This window comes from Lissotriton helveticus, chromosome 10 (assembly GCF_964261635.1).
Source record: "Lissotriton helveticus chromosome 10, aLisHel1.1, whole genome shotgun sequence".
Taxonomy (NCBI): Eukaryota; Metazoa; Chordata; class Amphibia; order Caudata; family Salamandridae; genus Lissotriton; species Lissotriton helveticus.
The window spans coordinates 747757703-747776127 of record NC_136071.1 but is presented as its reverse complement, the minus strand read 5'-3'; the positions used below and the strand labels follow the sequence as shown (position 1 = coordinate 747776127).

Sequence of the window (18425 nt, the reverse complement as noted above, 5' to 3'; positions counted from 1 at the left end):
TGGCTTCGAGGAATGCGGTCAGCTGCTTATTGACGATCTTCTCGATCACTTTCGCCGGGAAAGGAAGAAGAGAGATGGGGCGGAAGTTTTTGAGGTCTTTGGGGTCCGCTGTGGGTTTCTTCAGTAGGGCGTTGATCTCTGCGTGCTTCCAGCTCTCTGGGAAGGTGGCGGACGCAAGTGAGTTGTTTATGATGTTCCGTAGGTGGGGAGTGATGATGGTGTTGGCTTTGTTGAAGATGTGGTGAGGGCATGGGTCGGAGGGAGAGCCGGAGTGGATGGTGTTCATAGCGTGGGCGGTGTCTTCGGTGCTGATGGGAGTCCAAGCGCTGAGGATGGTTGTAGGGGGCGTTGGTTCGGTGGCTGGGGGGTGTCTGGGCGCTGAAGCTGTTGTGTAGATCGGCCATCTTGCGGTGGAAGAACGTGGCGAGGGAGTTGCAGAGGTCTTGTGACGGTGTGATGTCGTTGCTGTTGGCGTTGGGATTGGAGAGCTCTTTTACGATGTTGAAGAGTTCCTTGCTGTTGTGTGTGTTATTGTCCAGTCGTTCTTTGAAAGATGTCTTTTTGGTGGTGCGGATCAGCTGGTGGTGTTTGCGGGTGGCGTTCTTGATGGCTGTCATGTTTTCTGTCGTCTGTTCGCGGCGCCAGGTTTTCTCGATGGATCTGCAGAATTTCTTTGAGGTCGTCGGTGAACCATGTTGTTTTCCTGTTGCCGGGCTTGCCTGGAGGGTTCTTCAGTGGGCCAAGGGCATCAGCGCAGTTGACTATCCACGGTGTGAGGTTGCGGGCTGCGTCATCGGTGTTCGTGGTGGTGATGGGTGGTTTCTGGCTCAGTGATGTGGTTAGCTGGTCTGCGGTGATTTTGCTCCAGCATCTGCGGGGAATCTGTTGGAGTTGGTGGTGGGATGTGGTCTTCTCAAAGGTGAAGTGGATGCAGCTGTGGTCAGTCCAGTGTAGTCCGGTGGAGTGGCTGAAGGCAACGTGGCTGCTGTCAGAGAAGACGGGGTCGAGCGTGTGGCCGGCATGGTGGGTAGGGGTGTTCACCAGTTGCTTGAGTCCGAGGTTGGCGAGGTTTTCGAGCAGGGTGGTGTTGTTGATGTCATTGTTGTTCTCCAGGTGGAAGTTCAGGTCCCCTAGGAGGTTGTAGTCTGATGAGGCGAGGGCGTGTGGGCTGATAAAGTCGGCAATGGCTTCACTGAATTGTATGCGTGGGCCCAGGGGTCTGTAGACGAGGGTTCCTTTGAGGGTGGTCTTGGGGTCGGTGTGGATCTGGAAGTTTAGGTGTTCAGCGGTGGTGAGGGCATCTTTGGAGTTGGTCGTGACGTCGATGGTGTTCCTGTAGATGATGGCGATTCCTCTTCCAGTTTGGTTGATGCGGTCCTTTCGGGTAATCTTGTAGCCGTCCGGGATGGCTATGGCGATGTCGTGGGCTGAGGAGGCGTTCATCCAGGTTTCTGTGAGGAAGGCGATGTCTAGTGCTGTTGTGTCGAGGAGGTCCCAGAGTTCGACGGCGTGCTTGTGGACGGAGCGGGTGTTGAGCAGGATGCACTTGAGGTGGTTGTTGTTGTTACCTGGTCTGGGTGGTGGGACGTGGGTTCGGACGCAGGTGAATTTGCAGGTTTGGCAGGAGAAGGGTCCGTGGGTGCGCTTGGAGTGGCTTGGTAGCAGGCGGCTGGTTGGTCAGTGTTGAGTGCGTGGAGGGTCGAGGTGTTGTATCTCAGTCGGGGTGCTTGGTTTCGGCGGGGGTCAGGGGTTCGGGCGCTGGGCGCGGTCCAGGCGCGGACGGGCTTGCCTTTGGCGTGCCTTCGTCGCGCCAGCGGCGCGGCCGCTGCGCGGCCTCCATAAGAAGGTCTAAGGGAGGGAGGAGCAGGTGGGAGCCAGGAGCGGGGTGGCAAATGGGGCACCAGGGGGCGGGCCGCAGGGTGGCATCGGCGGGAAGAGCGAGGAGGGGAGCGGGTGGGGGGGTCGGGCACGGGCACAGGGGCGACGGGGGCAAGAGAGGAGAAGCCTACAGGAAAACAAAACAAAATCAGCTGGGTGTCGTCAGCGTAGGAGATTATGTTTAGGTCGTGCCGTCGGGCGACGTGGGTGAGCGGTGCCATGTATACGTTGAACAATGTTGGGCTGAGGGATGATCCTTGGGGTACGCCGCAGAGGATCTCGGTGGCTTTGGAGCGGAAGGTTGGGAGGTGGACGCTCTGGGTTCTCCCGGAGAGGAAGGAGGTGGTCCAGTCTAGGGCCTTCTCTTGGATTCCGGCGTCGTGGAGGCGTGCTTTTAGTGTGCGATGGCAGACTGTGTCGAAAGTGGCTGACAGGCCCAGGAGGATGAGGGCCGCGGTTTCTCTGTTGTCGAGCAGGATCCTGATGTCATTAGTGGCGGCGATGAGGGCAGTTTTGGTGCTGTGGTTGCTTCGGAACCCAGACTGGGACGGGTCGAGGATGTTGTTCTCTTCGAGGAAGCTGGTCAGTTGTTTGTTTACGGCCTTTTCGATGACCTTCGCCAGGAACGGGAGCAGGGAGATTTTAGGTCCTTGGGGTCCGCCTTGGGTTTCTTGAGTAAGGCATTGATCTCTGTGTGTTTCCAGCTCTCTGGGAAGGTTGCTGTCTCGAAGGAGATGTTGATGGTGAAGGAGCGTTTCCATGGTGGGCTCACCGCCATGAAATTGGTGGTGAAAATGCAACTCGAAATATGCTTGGTGGTGCCGGCATTGGCACTTCCAGCATATTCTTGCCCCTTTCCACACCGCCATGGGATCCTGGATCCCGGCAGAGGCAACAATAGTGTGACAGTCCCACCACCACACTTGGAATATGGCGGGTGCACCTGCAGGGGTGGTGGTGGACAGACCGCAACCGCAAGTACTGCTTTCACAGGATCGCCATAGTCATAATAATCCCTAAGAGTACTTTAAGATTTTGTAAATACAAACTATTTTTCTCAATTTAAGTAATGTATAAACTAGAGATGTGATCCTAAGGTGAACATAAACACCTCATTGATAATGCAATAAAACAATAAAGAACTTTTATTTATATAATGATAATGTTTGCTTGCGTGAAATTACTAACCTGCCCTTTGGCAAATCCTTCAAATCCATCATTGACAGCGAACATTGTGTGACCTTCTAAGATGCCGATTCTCACCGCAGAACGGACTGCTCCATTCATGCCCGCAGCAGGAGCACCCACGTTTAAAACAGCCACATTGAAATTACTCTGTATTGGAACAAAAACTTCAACATTAGCTTTTGCTGAAAACGCAGAATTAACCACAGTCCATTGCCACAAACATTCAGTACAGCAGTATGCGATTTCAACATTTATGTTAATCAACATTCCAAAGTGGCTCAGTATCTTGAACATATCCTAAAAAAGCAGGTGACCAGTAGGAAACTCAGGGCAATACCAGAGAGAAAAGAAGACTTTAACGATAATTACAATTCTTAGGGTTTCAGCAAATGTATCAATAAACCAATATCATCTATGTAGTGTTTTTAGGGATGTTTTGTTTTGCAGTTTATATAGCACAAACAAGGACCAAGAACATTAGAGCACTTTTCAAGAGTACTAGATTACATTACACAAGGTCAGATGACAATATATACATACATACATACATACATATATATATATATATATATATATATATATATATATATATATATATATATATATATATATATATTTATATTTATATTTATATATATATATATTTATATATATATATTACCTACTGGCGGTCGCCAGTAGGTATATATAGTTAGGATTTTTTCTCTATGGGATTTTTGAAAATTCTATGTCTAATAACTTTGGCGTTTGTGGACGGAATTGGCTGAAATTTTCAGGAAAATGGCACATTTTGTTTCTGAGCAGCCCTTGAAAATTTGGGGGGGGTTTGTCAAGGGGGGGCCGAGAAAAAAGGGGGGTCCCAAAACGTGTTTTTAACATTGAGTTTTCCATAGGGCGGTTGGCCTCACTTTTAGCCCGAACGGTTGAATGGATTTGCACGAAACTTGGCAAAATTGTAGGGACTGGTAGCCCGATGTGCCTTTTGTAGGTCTCAATATATGTGCTCCAGTGGATTTTGAGAAATTAACGTTTAAAAAAAGATATATATCTGTAACAGCGGACCAGGCAGCGTCCCAGGACGCGTACTTTTTGCGCAACGGAGCTTTGTGAAGCGAAGCTGATTGGTTCTCCGGCGTCCGTCAACATTCCAAACAGTCCGTAGCGGCCGCCATCTTGTCTCTCGGTAGGATCGAGAGACAAGAGGAGGCGAAAGCGAAGGGGCAAATGACCATAAGGGGGAATAGTAGATCCTCGCTGACCCCCTAGGTTTGATGTGGAGGTTTTAAAAGGGCCCCGCGGGGCAAAAAAAAAGAATAATAATAATAATCGAACGGCTGAATGGATTTGCACGAAACTTGGTAAAATATTAGGGACTGGTAGCCCGATGTGCCTTTGCTAGGTCTCAATATATGTGCTCCAGTGGATTTTGAGAAATTAACGTTTAAAAAAAGATATATATCTGTAACAGCGCTCCGCTTCGCGTAACGGAGGTTTGCGAAGCTGATTGGTCATTCTGTCACTGGGCTATAGTTGGGCTACATCTGGCTGATATTTGGGCTACATTTGTTTTTTTGTGTGTCTGGCGGCCATCTTTGGGCTACATTGGGCTACATTGGGCTTCATTGGGCTACATTGGGCTACATTTGGGCTCCAACATATATATAGGCCAATGTAGCCCAATATATATTTTTCAAAGTTAATTTTCGTAAAAACCACTGGAGCATATATCTTGAGACATAGCAAAGGCACATCGGGCTACCAGTCCCTACAATTTTGCCAAGTTTCGTGGAAATCCATTCAGCCGTTCGAGCTAAAAGTGAGTCCAACCGCCCTATGGAAATGAAGGAAATGAATGGGTAATTTGTAATTAGCAAATAGCTAATCGCAAACTAGGAATGGTAAAGAATCGCTATTTATTCCTTAAAGTTCGCTATTTAGGAAATGCAAAAAACTTTGATGATACATATGGCGGTTCATCTCTAACAAGATAAGAAGCATAGGGATACATTTATGATGACTGGCGCATCACCAGGGATGTGTTAGTCATTCTGTGCCGCTGTTCCGTCACCTATGGTGTGCTGCATTTACAATGCGGCGCATCATGGGGCAAAAACAGCACAGATGCGTGATGTATCTGTGCCGTAAAGGTGGCGCATTGCTGGAGTTGTATCGCAAGTGTGATGAAGCTCCAGCAAGGGTCGGGGGTGCCCCTGTCGCAGGGTTTCTGTTCTCACACAGAACTGTGGACAGAGGATTGGAACCTCGGCGAATTAGGGTGTCCCAAAACTCACGTTAGTAATCAAAAACTCCTTAGCAAGCTAGGTACAGTGTCACATTGGATATAACAAACTCTCAATGTTTAGACAATCCAGAATATGAACTTATAGTACCTCAGGATACGTGGAACTCATGAACAGTCGGTCGTTATATATTTCTTAGAAACCAGAACATGGAGTTAAGAAGAACACATGTGTATTTGAAATGTTTATTTACTAATGCCGTCTTCTCAGGCGTAGTACCTTAGATAATACAAGTACACATATTATCAGTAGCAAAATTACCAGCATAGTTACTAGTACATAAAAAGCGAATGGTGATAGTATGTTAACATGCTGTAAATGAATAAGAGTTAGCAACACTTATAAGCAGCCGCGGGCCGTGGAGAGAGTTACGGTGAGGCAGGGAGGCGGGGAGGGGGAGAAGCAGGGTGGAGAATACAAGTACACATATTATCAGTAGCAAAATTACCAGCATAGTTACTAGTACATAAAAAGCGAATGGTGACAGTATGTTAACATGCTGTAAATGAATAAGAGTTAGCAACACTTATAAGCAGCCGCGGGCCGTGGAGGGAGTTACGGTGGGGCAGGGAGGCGGGGAGGGGGAGGGGCAGGGTAGAGAGGGCTCCACCCTGCTTCTCCCCCTCCCCGCCTCCCTGCCTCACCGTAACTCCCTCCACGGCCCGCGGCTGCTTATATCTCACCCTCCCTAATACACATATTATATTATTTGCTAAGAAGGTCTCTTTGTGTTGGTTTAGGGCGTGCCCATACTTTAGTGTCTTAGATTTGAAGGAATCACATCAGCATACACCAGCTCTCTCTTCATGTGAACCGCATCAACTGTTGTGTATGTGTGTTCGGCAAAGCAATATAAAACCCGCCTCATGCCCAGAATTGGCAGAAGTTGCACTTATGTTATGAGTATGAAGTCGTGGAGATCAGACCTCATAACAATTCTGTATCGTGTTGTTCTTGAAACTTTAGCACTCGCTGACAGATATAGTTTAACAAGCAAAGCAGATAGTAGAGCAATAACATATTATTCTCATGTAAACCACGATGAACTACTAGGTGGAAAGCTAAAGCAACAACTAAGTGTCGTGTGCAGAAGTTGCAAAAAAGGAAAAATGGCGTTTAAACCGGTAATGAGCCCATGCTAACTTAACACGGTGTAAAGATATCCAGGACCTAAATGACACCTCCCCATGATCCGGAAACGAACTGAATAAGATAATAGAAGTGCCATCTCATGAGAGCAGATTGCAAGTTTATATGTGGACGGTCCGCAAGGTAAAGCATTAAAAACTAGGAAAATGTAATGCTAAAGAAAAATAAAACAGCCAAGTACTTTATCGAGTCTTAAGCCAATAGGCAAGGTAAATAATAAAAACGTGAAAAATAAGTCAATGAATTGTCAATGAAATGCTAGTACTCAGCATATCAAACATGAAAAAGGTCTATGACATAACTGTGTATGCAAAATAAGCTGCAACAGCCTCCAATAGGAAGTCACCGTCTTCATCCGAAAACAGTTCAGCCATCCAATTTAAAAGCGGAAAAGAACATACGTGCTCTCCCAGCACCGGATCCTCTATCACCATCAGAGGACAGCTCGGTGGGTTTTCAAGAAAGCTCTGTTCCAAGAAAGACTGGGGTGCCGCCAGTAAATTCCAGGGACCAAATAGTCCATGCATCAATGCCACAGCCATAATCCTTTCGCCAGGACAAACCAACTCGTGAGTAATGATAGGAGTCATCAGCTGATTAAAGTCGACGTCAGGAGAAACCGGTCCGCAGAGACACAAATCAATGGCCCAATCGAAATCACAGGTCAGGCAGTGAAATACAGGCTGGACACAGGTGAAGTAGGAGAATCGAAAAGATAATCCATATGCCGTGCTTAATATCGCCAACGGCATTGTGCCATAATATTCTAGCATGCGATTGCGGAACAGTGTCAGCAGCTGCAGGGTGGGAGGTTGCATAGGAGGGACATCCATATTTAAAAATGTAAAAAAGCACAAGAGCGTCCGCTGGTAATGCAAGTAAAAATGCCAATCCACGAAGCAGAGTGGAGAAAATACAATGAAAGAAAGCAGGGATGACTCCAAAGATTTTCTCAAATGAAGTCACGAGACCACTGGTAACAACTTTAAAAAAGTGCGCCAGGGCCTTTGTGGAGGATGCGTTAAAGATAGTCCGAACCATCTTGCTGAAATTGAAAGGCAAATGTGAATTGAAAAGGGTCTGCACCTCTGTACGGGTGTTCGCTATGTGAAGCACGAAAGTTTCACGGGCCGAACTCAAGGCCACCTCTCTCTGAGACAAAAGAGCTCTTATTCTTGCCATGCCGTTGAAATCTCTCCCAAGGTTGGTATTTGTGGCCAAATTGAAAACTCCCTATGTTCATGTGTGGGAGGAAATAGAACATTTCTGCAGCAAATAACCCGTTCACTTACTGTTACGATAAAAGGAATACTTTTAATTAACTCAGAACAATCTTCATTATTGAGCATCAAATAACTACCATTTTCCAACAACTTGAACGTGGGGATGATAGCAGGAACTGGCGTGCCTTGCAACACGCAAGCCATATTTGGTCGGTGTTTGTTGCATGAACCGTGTAACTGTATGTGCCTACACATTAGTGAATGATCTGGCGTCTCAGTGCATTCCTCTCCATTCAGATAAACTTCTTGATCATCTTTGAAACATCTGTATGTGTATGGAAGCGACCAGACCTCATGAAGAAAAGCACTACCTAAAGGTTCATAACGACCTATTGGTATATATTTCATACAATTTGAAAACTTATATAAAGCAAAAGGCAGCGTTATTAAACCGTGGATAAGGCACGTTGCCAAAAAACCCGCAATCCTCTGCTGATGATGTCACTGAGCATGTCATGAATGATGTAATATGTGACATCATCAGCAGTGGATTACGGGTAATAGTATCTCTAGTTTACTCCCCTATAGCTGTCTTTCTTTTAACATAAGTGTCTGTTTCCTTCCCTTATACTTACTGTTTTTGCTTCGCTTCCGGTTCGCGTACCGGCGAGTGAACTGGGAAGCGAACTAAGAGAAATAGAGGTTGGCACAGTTCCAAATATTGTACCAATTTTTTAATAACGGGGAGGTAGTTCTGAAAAGAACTTTTTTTTTTATTTTTCTGAACATTTTTTTACTTTTTTTGAATTTTTCTGAACAGTTTTATATTTTTTTGGGTTTTTCTTGGAGGGGGCAATGAAAACGATTCATTGTAAAGGGCTCAACAGGAGCAACAAAACAAAAAAAAGTATTTATTATTTTGGGCGTTTCGTACAAACTTGCATATGATAGTCAATAGCTCTGTTGATCAGAGTGATGCTTCTTTCTCCGTAGCAAATGAATCCATCGCAAAATACGCAGATGTGTTTTACTTCACCAAATCTCATTTGTATATTTGGCACCATCTCCCTGCCCTCTGGTCCCGTTACTTCCGGTACAACAGATCTTCTGGCCATAATAGGGAGATTATCTAGGTCGTTCCGAAACTGTGCAGCACTGTAGTTGTTAGGATGCCACCTAGTCATATGGCGATGCATTGTGTAGTTTCCGAAACTGTATTTTTTCTCGGTTCCTCTGGACAGTCTATCTTGACATATAAGGCAAGTTACGTATCTTGCATTTACTTTTTTCTGACCTTTGGGAATTTTAAAAAATTGCCAAATGAAGTTTTCTTTCCGGTGAGACGTCCTGGGCTCCTCAGGCAAAAACTGCCTCTCTTCGTGCTCGTCGTTCTGTTCCTCTTCTTCCTCTTCTTGTTGAATTATAACTTGAGCAGGTGGTCCACTCTTCCTTGGAGGTGGTGGGGAAGCACCAGCTGAAGCTACTAAAGAAGCCATTGCTCAGTGATCACAAAGGGTCTTTCTCTCACAATGATGAAAGTCAGAGTGAGGAAAGAAGGAGGGATTTTCATCATTTGGGAAAAACAAGAGTTCTCAACCAATGAAAAGTGTTCATTTTAGATTATATGACCTAGTCTTACATCATTAGGAAACCAAAAGTGAAATGAACCAATGAAAAGTGTTATTACCAAGTCACATGACCTGCTGTGTTTACGTTAAGCGCTTTGCAGGGCCTCCCGGTTTGCTTCCAGAAACCTGCGCTTTGCGACTCGCTTCGCGTACCAGTTCGCTAACGTAGCACGTCATATGACGTATCACGCGACAACGTGAAACGTCATGCGGACGGGAGGCGTCACGATGTTGTTTTCTAACGCGGCACTTGCGGTAAAGAAACGTTTACCGGCTCGCGGTCTATTTCGCGGCATCAAGGTCAGCTAACGGGAAGCTTCCCGATTCGCGAAGCGGGAACGAAGAAAAAAAAATATTTAAAAAAAAAATTATTCATAAACATATAAAATATATTTTTGGATTTAAAGAAGAATACATTTTACAGCTACAGATATTAGCTGTTAAAAAACCAATGAAATTCACTGAAAAAACCATAGGTTATAGACCATATATAGTTAGGAATTAGCATTTACAAAACCTTGAAAATTCACTGAAAAAACCATAGGTTATAGACCATATATAGTTAGGAATTAGCATTTAGAAAACCTTATTTTACTCACACAAAACCATTGAAATTCCATATATAGTTAGTTGCACTAACTATATATCGCGCATCCGCAATCCACTGCTGATGATGTCACATATTACATCATTCATGACATGGTCAGTGACATCACTGATGACATCACTGATGACATCTCAAATGACATCACTGATGACATCTCATTTGACATCAATGACCACATCACTGATGATATCATTCATGTGACAATACAATGCATCTCCTCACATTTTAATATAACCTCTGTTACAACCAGTGTTAAATACAGAGTATAATTTTTGAAACCATTGACACACCAATACTAGTTACTACATACGCACTCACTGATTCCTACGTCTACACACACATTCACTCATTCATCCATACAATCATTCATACATACAATCACTCATCTTTACAACACTATCATATGCACTCATACACCTATACAGACATTTACACTCTGTTGCTCATCCATGGAGTTACTCACACACCTAGTCAGTCATGCAAAGAATCAATCACACCTCCATTTTCTAATCTATACAGTTAAACATAGAGCACCTTACATTTTCAAACATATACTAACACATACTTACTCTCTTATACAATCACTGATACAAGTACACATTGATCTGCACAGAGTCACACACCTCCCAACCAGCCACACACACACTCAGTCTCCCATACAAATACTTGGCCAACCAATCAATAACCCATATAGCCACTCATATAGCTACTGATCAACACATGCAGCAGCTTGCACAACAACAGACATACTGATGCAAACTTTCACACAGTTTAGTCACTAACCTATGCATTCAGTAGGACGCATTTAATCACTCACTCATACAGTCAACCACGCACCTACTAAAACCTTCATTCAGACACTTATACATCTACTCATTCTTCAATATGTAAAACATATTTTAACTTTACAGAAACATACAGTCACTGGATGTTGTCATCAGTGATGTCATTTGAGATGTCATCAGTGATGTCATCAGTGATGTCACTGACCATGTCATGAATGATGTAATATGTGACATCATCAGCAGTGGATTGCGGATGCGCGATATATAGTTAGTGCAACTAACTATATATGGAATTTCAATGGTTTTGTGTGAGTAAAATAAGGTTTTCTAAATGCTAATTCCTAACTATATATGGTCTATAACCTATGGTTTTTTCAGTGAATTTTCAAGGTTTTGTAAATGCTAATTCCTAACTATATATGGTCTATAACCTATGGTTTTTTCAGTGAATATATATATATTTATATATATATATATATATATACATATACATATTCACTGAAAAAACCATAGGTTTCAGGAGTTATATAGTTAGGAATTAGTTTTTAAAAAACCTTTGAAATTTACTCAAAAAACTATAAGTTTTAGTGGTGTTATAGTTAGCTGGACATTTTACTCATACAAAACCAATGAAATTGCTCCTATATAGTTAGTTGTACTAACTATATTTCGCGCACCCGCAATCCACTGCTGATGATGTCACATATTAGATCATTCATGACATGGTCAGTGACATCACTGATGACATCACTGATGACATCTCAAATGACATCACTGATGACATCACTGATGACATCACTGATGACATCACTGATGACATCATCCAGTGAATGTGATTTGTTCCGTTATTTAAATATGCATTATATATATAGCAATTTACATTGAAGAATGAGTGGATATATATAAATAAATATTTGGATGGAGGATTTAGTAGCAGTGTAATTGACTGTTTACTTGACCAATTTATAATGTCTCACTAAATATAGTGGATTGTGACTAAACTGTGTGAATATCTGTATCACTTTGTCAGTTGTTGTGTAAACTGATTCTACAGTTGGTTACTAGCTATGTGAAAGTCTATATTAGTTATTGATTAGTTAACTGAGTATTTGTATGGGAGTGTGAAAGTGTGTGTGGTTCGGTGGGGGGTGTGTGACTGTCCAAAGATGTGTGAATAGTTGATTCAGTAGATATATGAAGTTAAAACTACATGTTCTAACAGTTTGGGTGAGGGAATCTCTTTATGGGTGTGGTGATGAGCAAATATATTTCTCAAAGGTACAGGTCCAACAAACTAGAAAAATAAAAGGCAGTGTATGTGTCAGTTGTTGTATATAAATAAGTATACATAAGACACAATGATTGTGTGAGTGACTGTATGGATAACTGTATACTTGTTATAATGATTTTATAATTCACTAAGTATGACTTACTATCTAAATGAATAGAAGAAGTGGTGTTTGTATAAGTGTTTTGCTAAGTAAATATGTAAGTATGATCCATTGTTTGCATAAGTGAGTAGGATGACTTCATATGTGAATAGGATGCGTGCTATTGTTTAATGTTGATATAGATGTATAAGTATTTTTGATAGTGTTCTATTGTTCATTGACAGCATGTATGAGTGAATCCATAGGTAAGTGATTAGATGTGTGTATACATCTATGAATCACTGAGTGGATTTTTAGATACTTGTATTGCTGTGACAATGGATTTAAATATGATACTCTGTATTTTACAAACAGTGATGAAAAATTGTAATAGTGTATGAAAAGGTGTATGTGATTGTCACGTGGATGATGTCATCAGTGATGTCATCAGTGATGTCATTTGAGATGTCATCAGTGATGTCACTGACCATGTCATGAATGATCTAATATGTGACATCATCAGCAGTTGATTGCGGGTGCGCGAAATATAGTTAGTACAACTAACTATATAGGAGCAATTTCATTGGTTTTGTATGAGTAAAATGTCCAGCTAACTATAACACCACTAAAACTTATAGTTTTTTGAGTGAATTTCAAAGGTTTTTTAAAAACTAATTCCTAACTATATAACTCCTGAAACCTATGGTTTTTTCAGTGAATTTCAAAGGTTTTTTTAAATGCTAATTCCTAACTATATAAGGCCTGAAACCTATGGTTTTTTCAGTGAATTTCAAAGGTTTTTTAAATGCTGATTCCTAACTATATAAGGCCTGAAACCTATGGTTTTTTCAGTGAATTTCAAACGTTTTTTAAATGCTAGTTCCTAACTATAACTGGTGTGTAACCTATGGTTTTTTCAGTGAATATATATATATATATATATATATATATATATATATATATATATATATATATATATATATATATATATATATATATATATAAAATTTCTATGGCAAAATGAAACCCCTCATTTTGTTCCTTTTCAAATTAAATGTATTAAGTGTTACCACTTTATTCCAATCAAGATGACTTCAGGTGTGCCATACTTTTGTCATAAGTAAGACTGTTAGCGTTCTAGTTGTTCTTTAGAACACTCTGGGACATTCTGTCATTGGGCTATAGTTGGGCTACATCTGGCTGCTATTTGGGCTACATTTGGGCTCTTTTGTCTCTGGTGGCCATCTTGGGAGACTGCATATCAGAATTTTTTTAATGAAATATAAGAGGATTTGAAAAGTCACTCAAAATGTGCCCTAATTTTTCTTTCTTCAGCACTAATCATAATTTCTATGGCAAAATGAACCCCCTCATTTTGTTCCTTTGCAAATTAAATGTTTTAAGTGTTAACACTTTATTCCAATCAAGATGACTTCAGGTGTGCCATACTTTTGTCATAAGTAAGACTGTTAGCGCTCTAGTTGTTCTTTAGAACACTCTGGGACATTCTGTCATTGGGCTATAGTTGGGCTACATCTGGCTGATATTTGGGCTACATTTGTTTTTTTTGTCTCTGGTGGCCATCTTTGGGCTACATTGGGCTACATTGGGCTACATTGGGCTACATTTGGGCTCTAACATATATATAGCCCAATGTAGCCCAATATATATTTTTTCAAAGTAAATTTTCATAAAAACCACTGGAGCACATATCTTGAGACATAGCAAAGGCACATCGGGCTACCAGTCCCTACAATTTTGCCAAGTTTGGTGGAAAACCATTCAGCCGTTCGGGCTAAAAGTGAGTCCAACCGCCCTAAGGAAATTAACATGGGGAAAACACGTTTTGGGACCCCCCTTTTATCTCGGCCCCCGCTTGACGAATCCCCCCCAAACTTTCAAGGAAGGAGCGGAGCGCCGCGAGGCAAAGTTAAGGAAAATTTCAGGAAGATTCCTCAACCGGCGCCAAAGTTATTCCCAATAGAATGTTACGATTTCCCTATGGAAAACAATCCTAACTATATATACCTACTGGCTATCGCCAGTAGGTAATAACATTTCTATGGCAAAATGAAACCCCTCATTTTGTTCCTTTTCAAATTAAATGTATTACGTGTTACCACTTTATTCCAATCAAGATGACTTCAGGTGTGCCATACTTTTGTCATAAGTAAGACTGTTAGCGCTCTAGTTGTTCTTTAGAATACTCTGGGACATTCTGTCATTGGGCTATAGTTGGGCTACATCTGGCTGATATTTGGGCTACATTAGTTTTTTTTGTCTCTGGTGGCCATCTTTGGGCTACATTGGGCTAGATTGGGCTACATTTGGGCTCTAACATATATATAGCCCAATACATATTTTTTCAAAGTTAATTTTCGTAACAACCACTGGAGCACATATCTTGAGACATAGCAAAGGCACATCGGGCTACCAGTCCCTACAATTTTGCCAAGTTTGGTGGAAAACCATTCAGCCGTTCGGGCTAAAAGTGAGTCCAACCGCCCTATGGAAATTAACATGGGGAAAACACGTTTTGGGACCCCCCTTTTATCTCGACCCACGCTTGACTAATCCCCCCCAAACTTTCAGGGAAGGAGCGGAGCGCCGCGAGGCAACGTTAAGGAAAATTTCAGGAAGATTCCTCAACCGGCGCCAAAGTTATTCCCAATAGAATGTTGAGATTTCCCTATGGAAAACAATCCTAACTATATATACCTACTGGCTATCGCCAGTAGGTAATACAATTTCTATGGCAAAATGAAACCCCTCATTTTGTTCCTTTTCAAATTAAATGTATTAAGTGTTACCACTTTATTCCAATCAAGATGACTTCAGGTGTGCCATACTTTTGTCATAAGTAAGACTGTTAGCGTTCTAGTTGTTCTTTAGAACACTCTGGGACATTCTGTCATTGGGCTATAGTTGGGCTACATCTGGCTGCTATTTGGGCTACATTTGGGCTCTTTTGTCTCTGGTGGCCATCTTGGGAGACTGCATATCAGAATTATTTTAATGAAATATAAGAGGATTTGAAAAGTCACTCAAAATGTGCCCTCATTTTTCTTTCTTCAGCACTAATCATAATTTCTATGGCAAAATGAACCCCCTCATTTTGTTCCTTTGCAAATTAAATGTTTTAAGTGTTAACACTTTATTCCAATCAAGATGACTTCAGGTGTGCCATACTTTTGTCATAAGTAAGACTGTTAGCGCTCTAGTTGTTCTTTAGAACACTCTGGGACATTCTGTCATTGGGCTATAGTTGGGCTACATCTGGCTGATATTTGGGCTACATTTGTTTCTTTTTGTCTCTGGTGGCCATCTTTGGGCTACATTGGGCTACATTGGGCTACATTGGGCTACATTTGGGCTCTAACATATATATAGCCCAATGTAGCCCAATATATATTTTTTCAAAGTTAATTTTCGAAAAAAACACTGGAGCACATATCTTGAGACATAGCAAAGGCACATCGGGCTACCAGTCCCTACAATTTTGCCAAGTTTGGTGGAAAACCATTCAGCCGTTCGGGCTAAAAGTGAGTCCAACCACCCTATGGAAATTAACATGAGGAAAACACGTTTTGGGACCCCCCTTTTATCTCGGCCCCCGCTTGACGAATCCCCCCCAAACTTTCCGGGAAGGAGAGGAGCGCCACGAGGCAAAGTTAAGGAAAATTTCAGGAAGATTCCTCAACTGGCGCCAAAGTTATTCCCAATAGAATGTTGCGATTTCCCTATGGAAAAACAATCCTAACTATATATACCTACTGGCTATCGCCAGTAGGTAATAAAATTTCTATGGCAAAATGAAACCCCTCATTTTGTTCCTTTTCAAATTAAATATATTAAGTGTTACCACTTTATTCCAATCAAGATGACTTCAGGTGTGCCATACTTTTGTCATAAGTAAGACTGTTAGCGTTCTAGTTGTTCATTAGAACACTCTGGGACATTCTGTCATTGGGCTATAGTTGGGCTACATCTGGCTGATATTTGGGCTACATTTGTTTTTTTTTGTCTCTGGTGGCCATCTTTGGGCTACATTGGGCTACATTGGGCTACATTTGGGCTCTAACATATATATAGCCCAATGTAGCCCAATATATATTTTTTTCAAAGTTAATTTTCGTAAAAACCACTGGAGCACATATCTTGAGACATAGCAAAGGCACATCGGGCTACCAGTCCCTACAATTTTGCCAAGTTTGGTGGAAAACCATTCAGCCGTTCGGGCTAAAAGTGAGTCCAACCCCCCTATGGAAATTAACATGGGGAAAACACGTTTTGGGACCCCCCTTTTATCTCGGCCCCCGCTTGACGAATCCCCCCCAATCTTTCAAGGAAGGAGCGGAGCGCCGCGAGGCAAAGTTAAGGAAAATTTCAGGAAGATTCCTCAACCGGCGCCAAAGTTATTCCCAATAGAATGTTACGATTTCCCTATGGAAAACAATCCTAACTATATATACCTACTGGCGCCAGTAGGTAATAACATTTCTATGGCAAAATGAAACGCCTCATTTTGTTCCTTTTCAAATTAAATGTATTAAGTGTTACCACTTTATTCCAATCAAGATGACTTCAGGTGTGCCATACTTTTGTCATAAGTAAGACTGTTAGCGTTCTAGTTGTTCTTTAAAACACTCTGGGACATTCTGTCATTGGGCTATAGTTGGGCTACATCTGGCTGATATTTGGGCTACATTTGGGCTCTTTTGTCTCTGGTGGCCATCTTGGGAGACTGCATATCAGTATTTTTTTAATGAAATATAAGAGGATTTGAGAAGTCACTCAAAATGTGCCCTAATTTTTCTTTCTTCAGCACTAATCATAATTTCTATGGCAAAATGAACCCCCTCATTTTGTTCCTTTGCAAATTAAATGTTTTAAGTGTTAACACTTTATTCCAATCAAGATGACTTGAGGTGTGCCATACTTTTGTCATAAGTAAGACTGTTAGCGCTCTAGTTGTTCTTTAGAACACTCTGGGACATTCTGTCATTGGGCTATAGTTGGGCTACATCTGGCTGATATTTGGGCTACATTAGTTTTTTTTGTCTCTGGTGGCCATCTTTGGGCTACATTGGGCTACATTGGGCTAGATTGGGCTACATTTGGGCTCTAACATATATATAGCCCAATACATATTTTTTCAAAGTTAATTTTCGTAACAACCACTGGAGCACATATCTTGAGACATAGCAAAGGCACATCGGGCTACCAGTCCCTACAATTTTGCCAAGTTTGGTGGAAAACCATTCAGCCGTTCGGGCTAAAAGTGAGTCCAACCGCCCTATGGAAATTAACATGGGGAAAACACGTTTTGGGACCCCCCTTTTATCTCGATCCACGCTTGACTAATCCCCCCCAAACTTTCAGGGAAGGAGCGGAGCGCCGCGAGGCAACGTTAAGGAAAATTTCAGGAAGATTCCTCAACCGGCGCCAAAGTTATTCCCAATAGAATGTTGAGATTTCCCTATGGAAAACAATCCTAACTATATATACCTACTGGCTATCGCCAGTAGGTAATACAATTTCTATGGCAAAATGAAACCCCTCATTTTGTTCCTTTTCAAATTAAATGTATTAAGTGTTACCACTTTATTCCAATCAAGATGACTTCAGGTGTGCCATACTTTTGTCATAAGTAAGACTGTTAGCGTTCTAGTTGTTCTTTAGAACACTCTAGGACATTCTGTCATTGGGCTATAGTTGGGCTACATCTGGCTGCTATTTGGGCTACATTTGGGCTCTTTTGTCTCTGGTGGCCATCTTGGGAGACTGCATATCAGAATTGTTTTAATGAAATATAAGAGGATTTGAAAAGTCACTCAAAATGTGCCCTAATTTTTCTTTCTTCAGCACTAATCATAATTTCTATGGCAAAATGAACCCCCTCATTTTGTTCCTTTGCAAATTAAATGTTTTAAGTGTTAACACTTTATTCCAATCAAGATGACTTCAGGTGTGCCATACTTTTGTCATAAGTAAGACTGTTAGCGCTCTAGTTGTTCTTTAGAACACTCTGGGACATTCTGTCATTGGGCTATAGTTGGGCTACATCTGGCTGATATTTGGGCTACATTTGTTTTTTTTGTCTCTGGTGGCCATCTTTGGGCTACATTGGGCTACATTGGGCTACATTGGGCTACATTTGGGCTCTAACATATATATAGCCCAATGTAGCCCAATATATATTTTTTCAAAGTTAATTTTCGTAAAAACCACTGGAGCACATATCTTGAGACATAGCAAAGGCACATCGGGCTACCAGTCCCTACAATTTTGCCAAGT

General features: G+C 41.9%; 1 protein-coding gene across 3 annotated transcripts in view; it reads right to left on the bottom strand.

The window, feature by feature from the left end:
• Positions 1-18425, bottom strand: part of PFKP (phosphofructokinase, platelet) — a 383854-nt gene that overhangs the window by 92616 nt on the left and 272813 nt on the right. For all 3 annotated transcript variants that reach the window (XM_078663306.1, XM_078663305.1, XM_078663307.1), the window contains exon 13: positions 3067-3213. In XM_078663306.1, coding sequence (XP_078519432.1) covers positions 3067-3213 — 147 coding nt within the window. The remainder of the gene's footprint in view (positions 1-3066; positions 3214-18425) is intronic.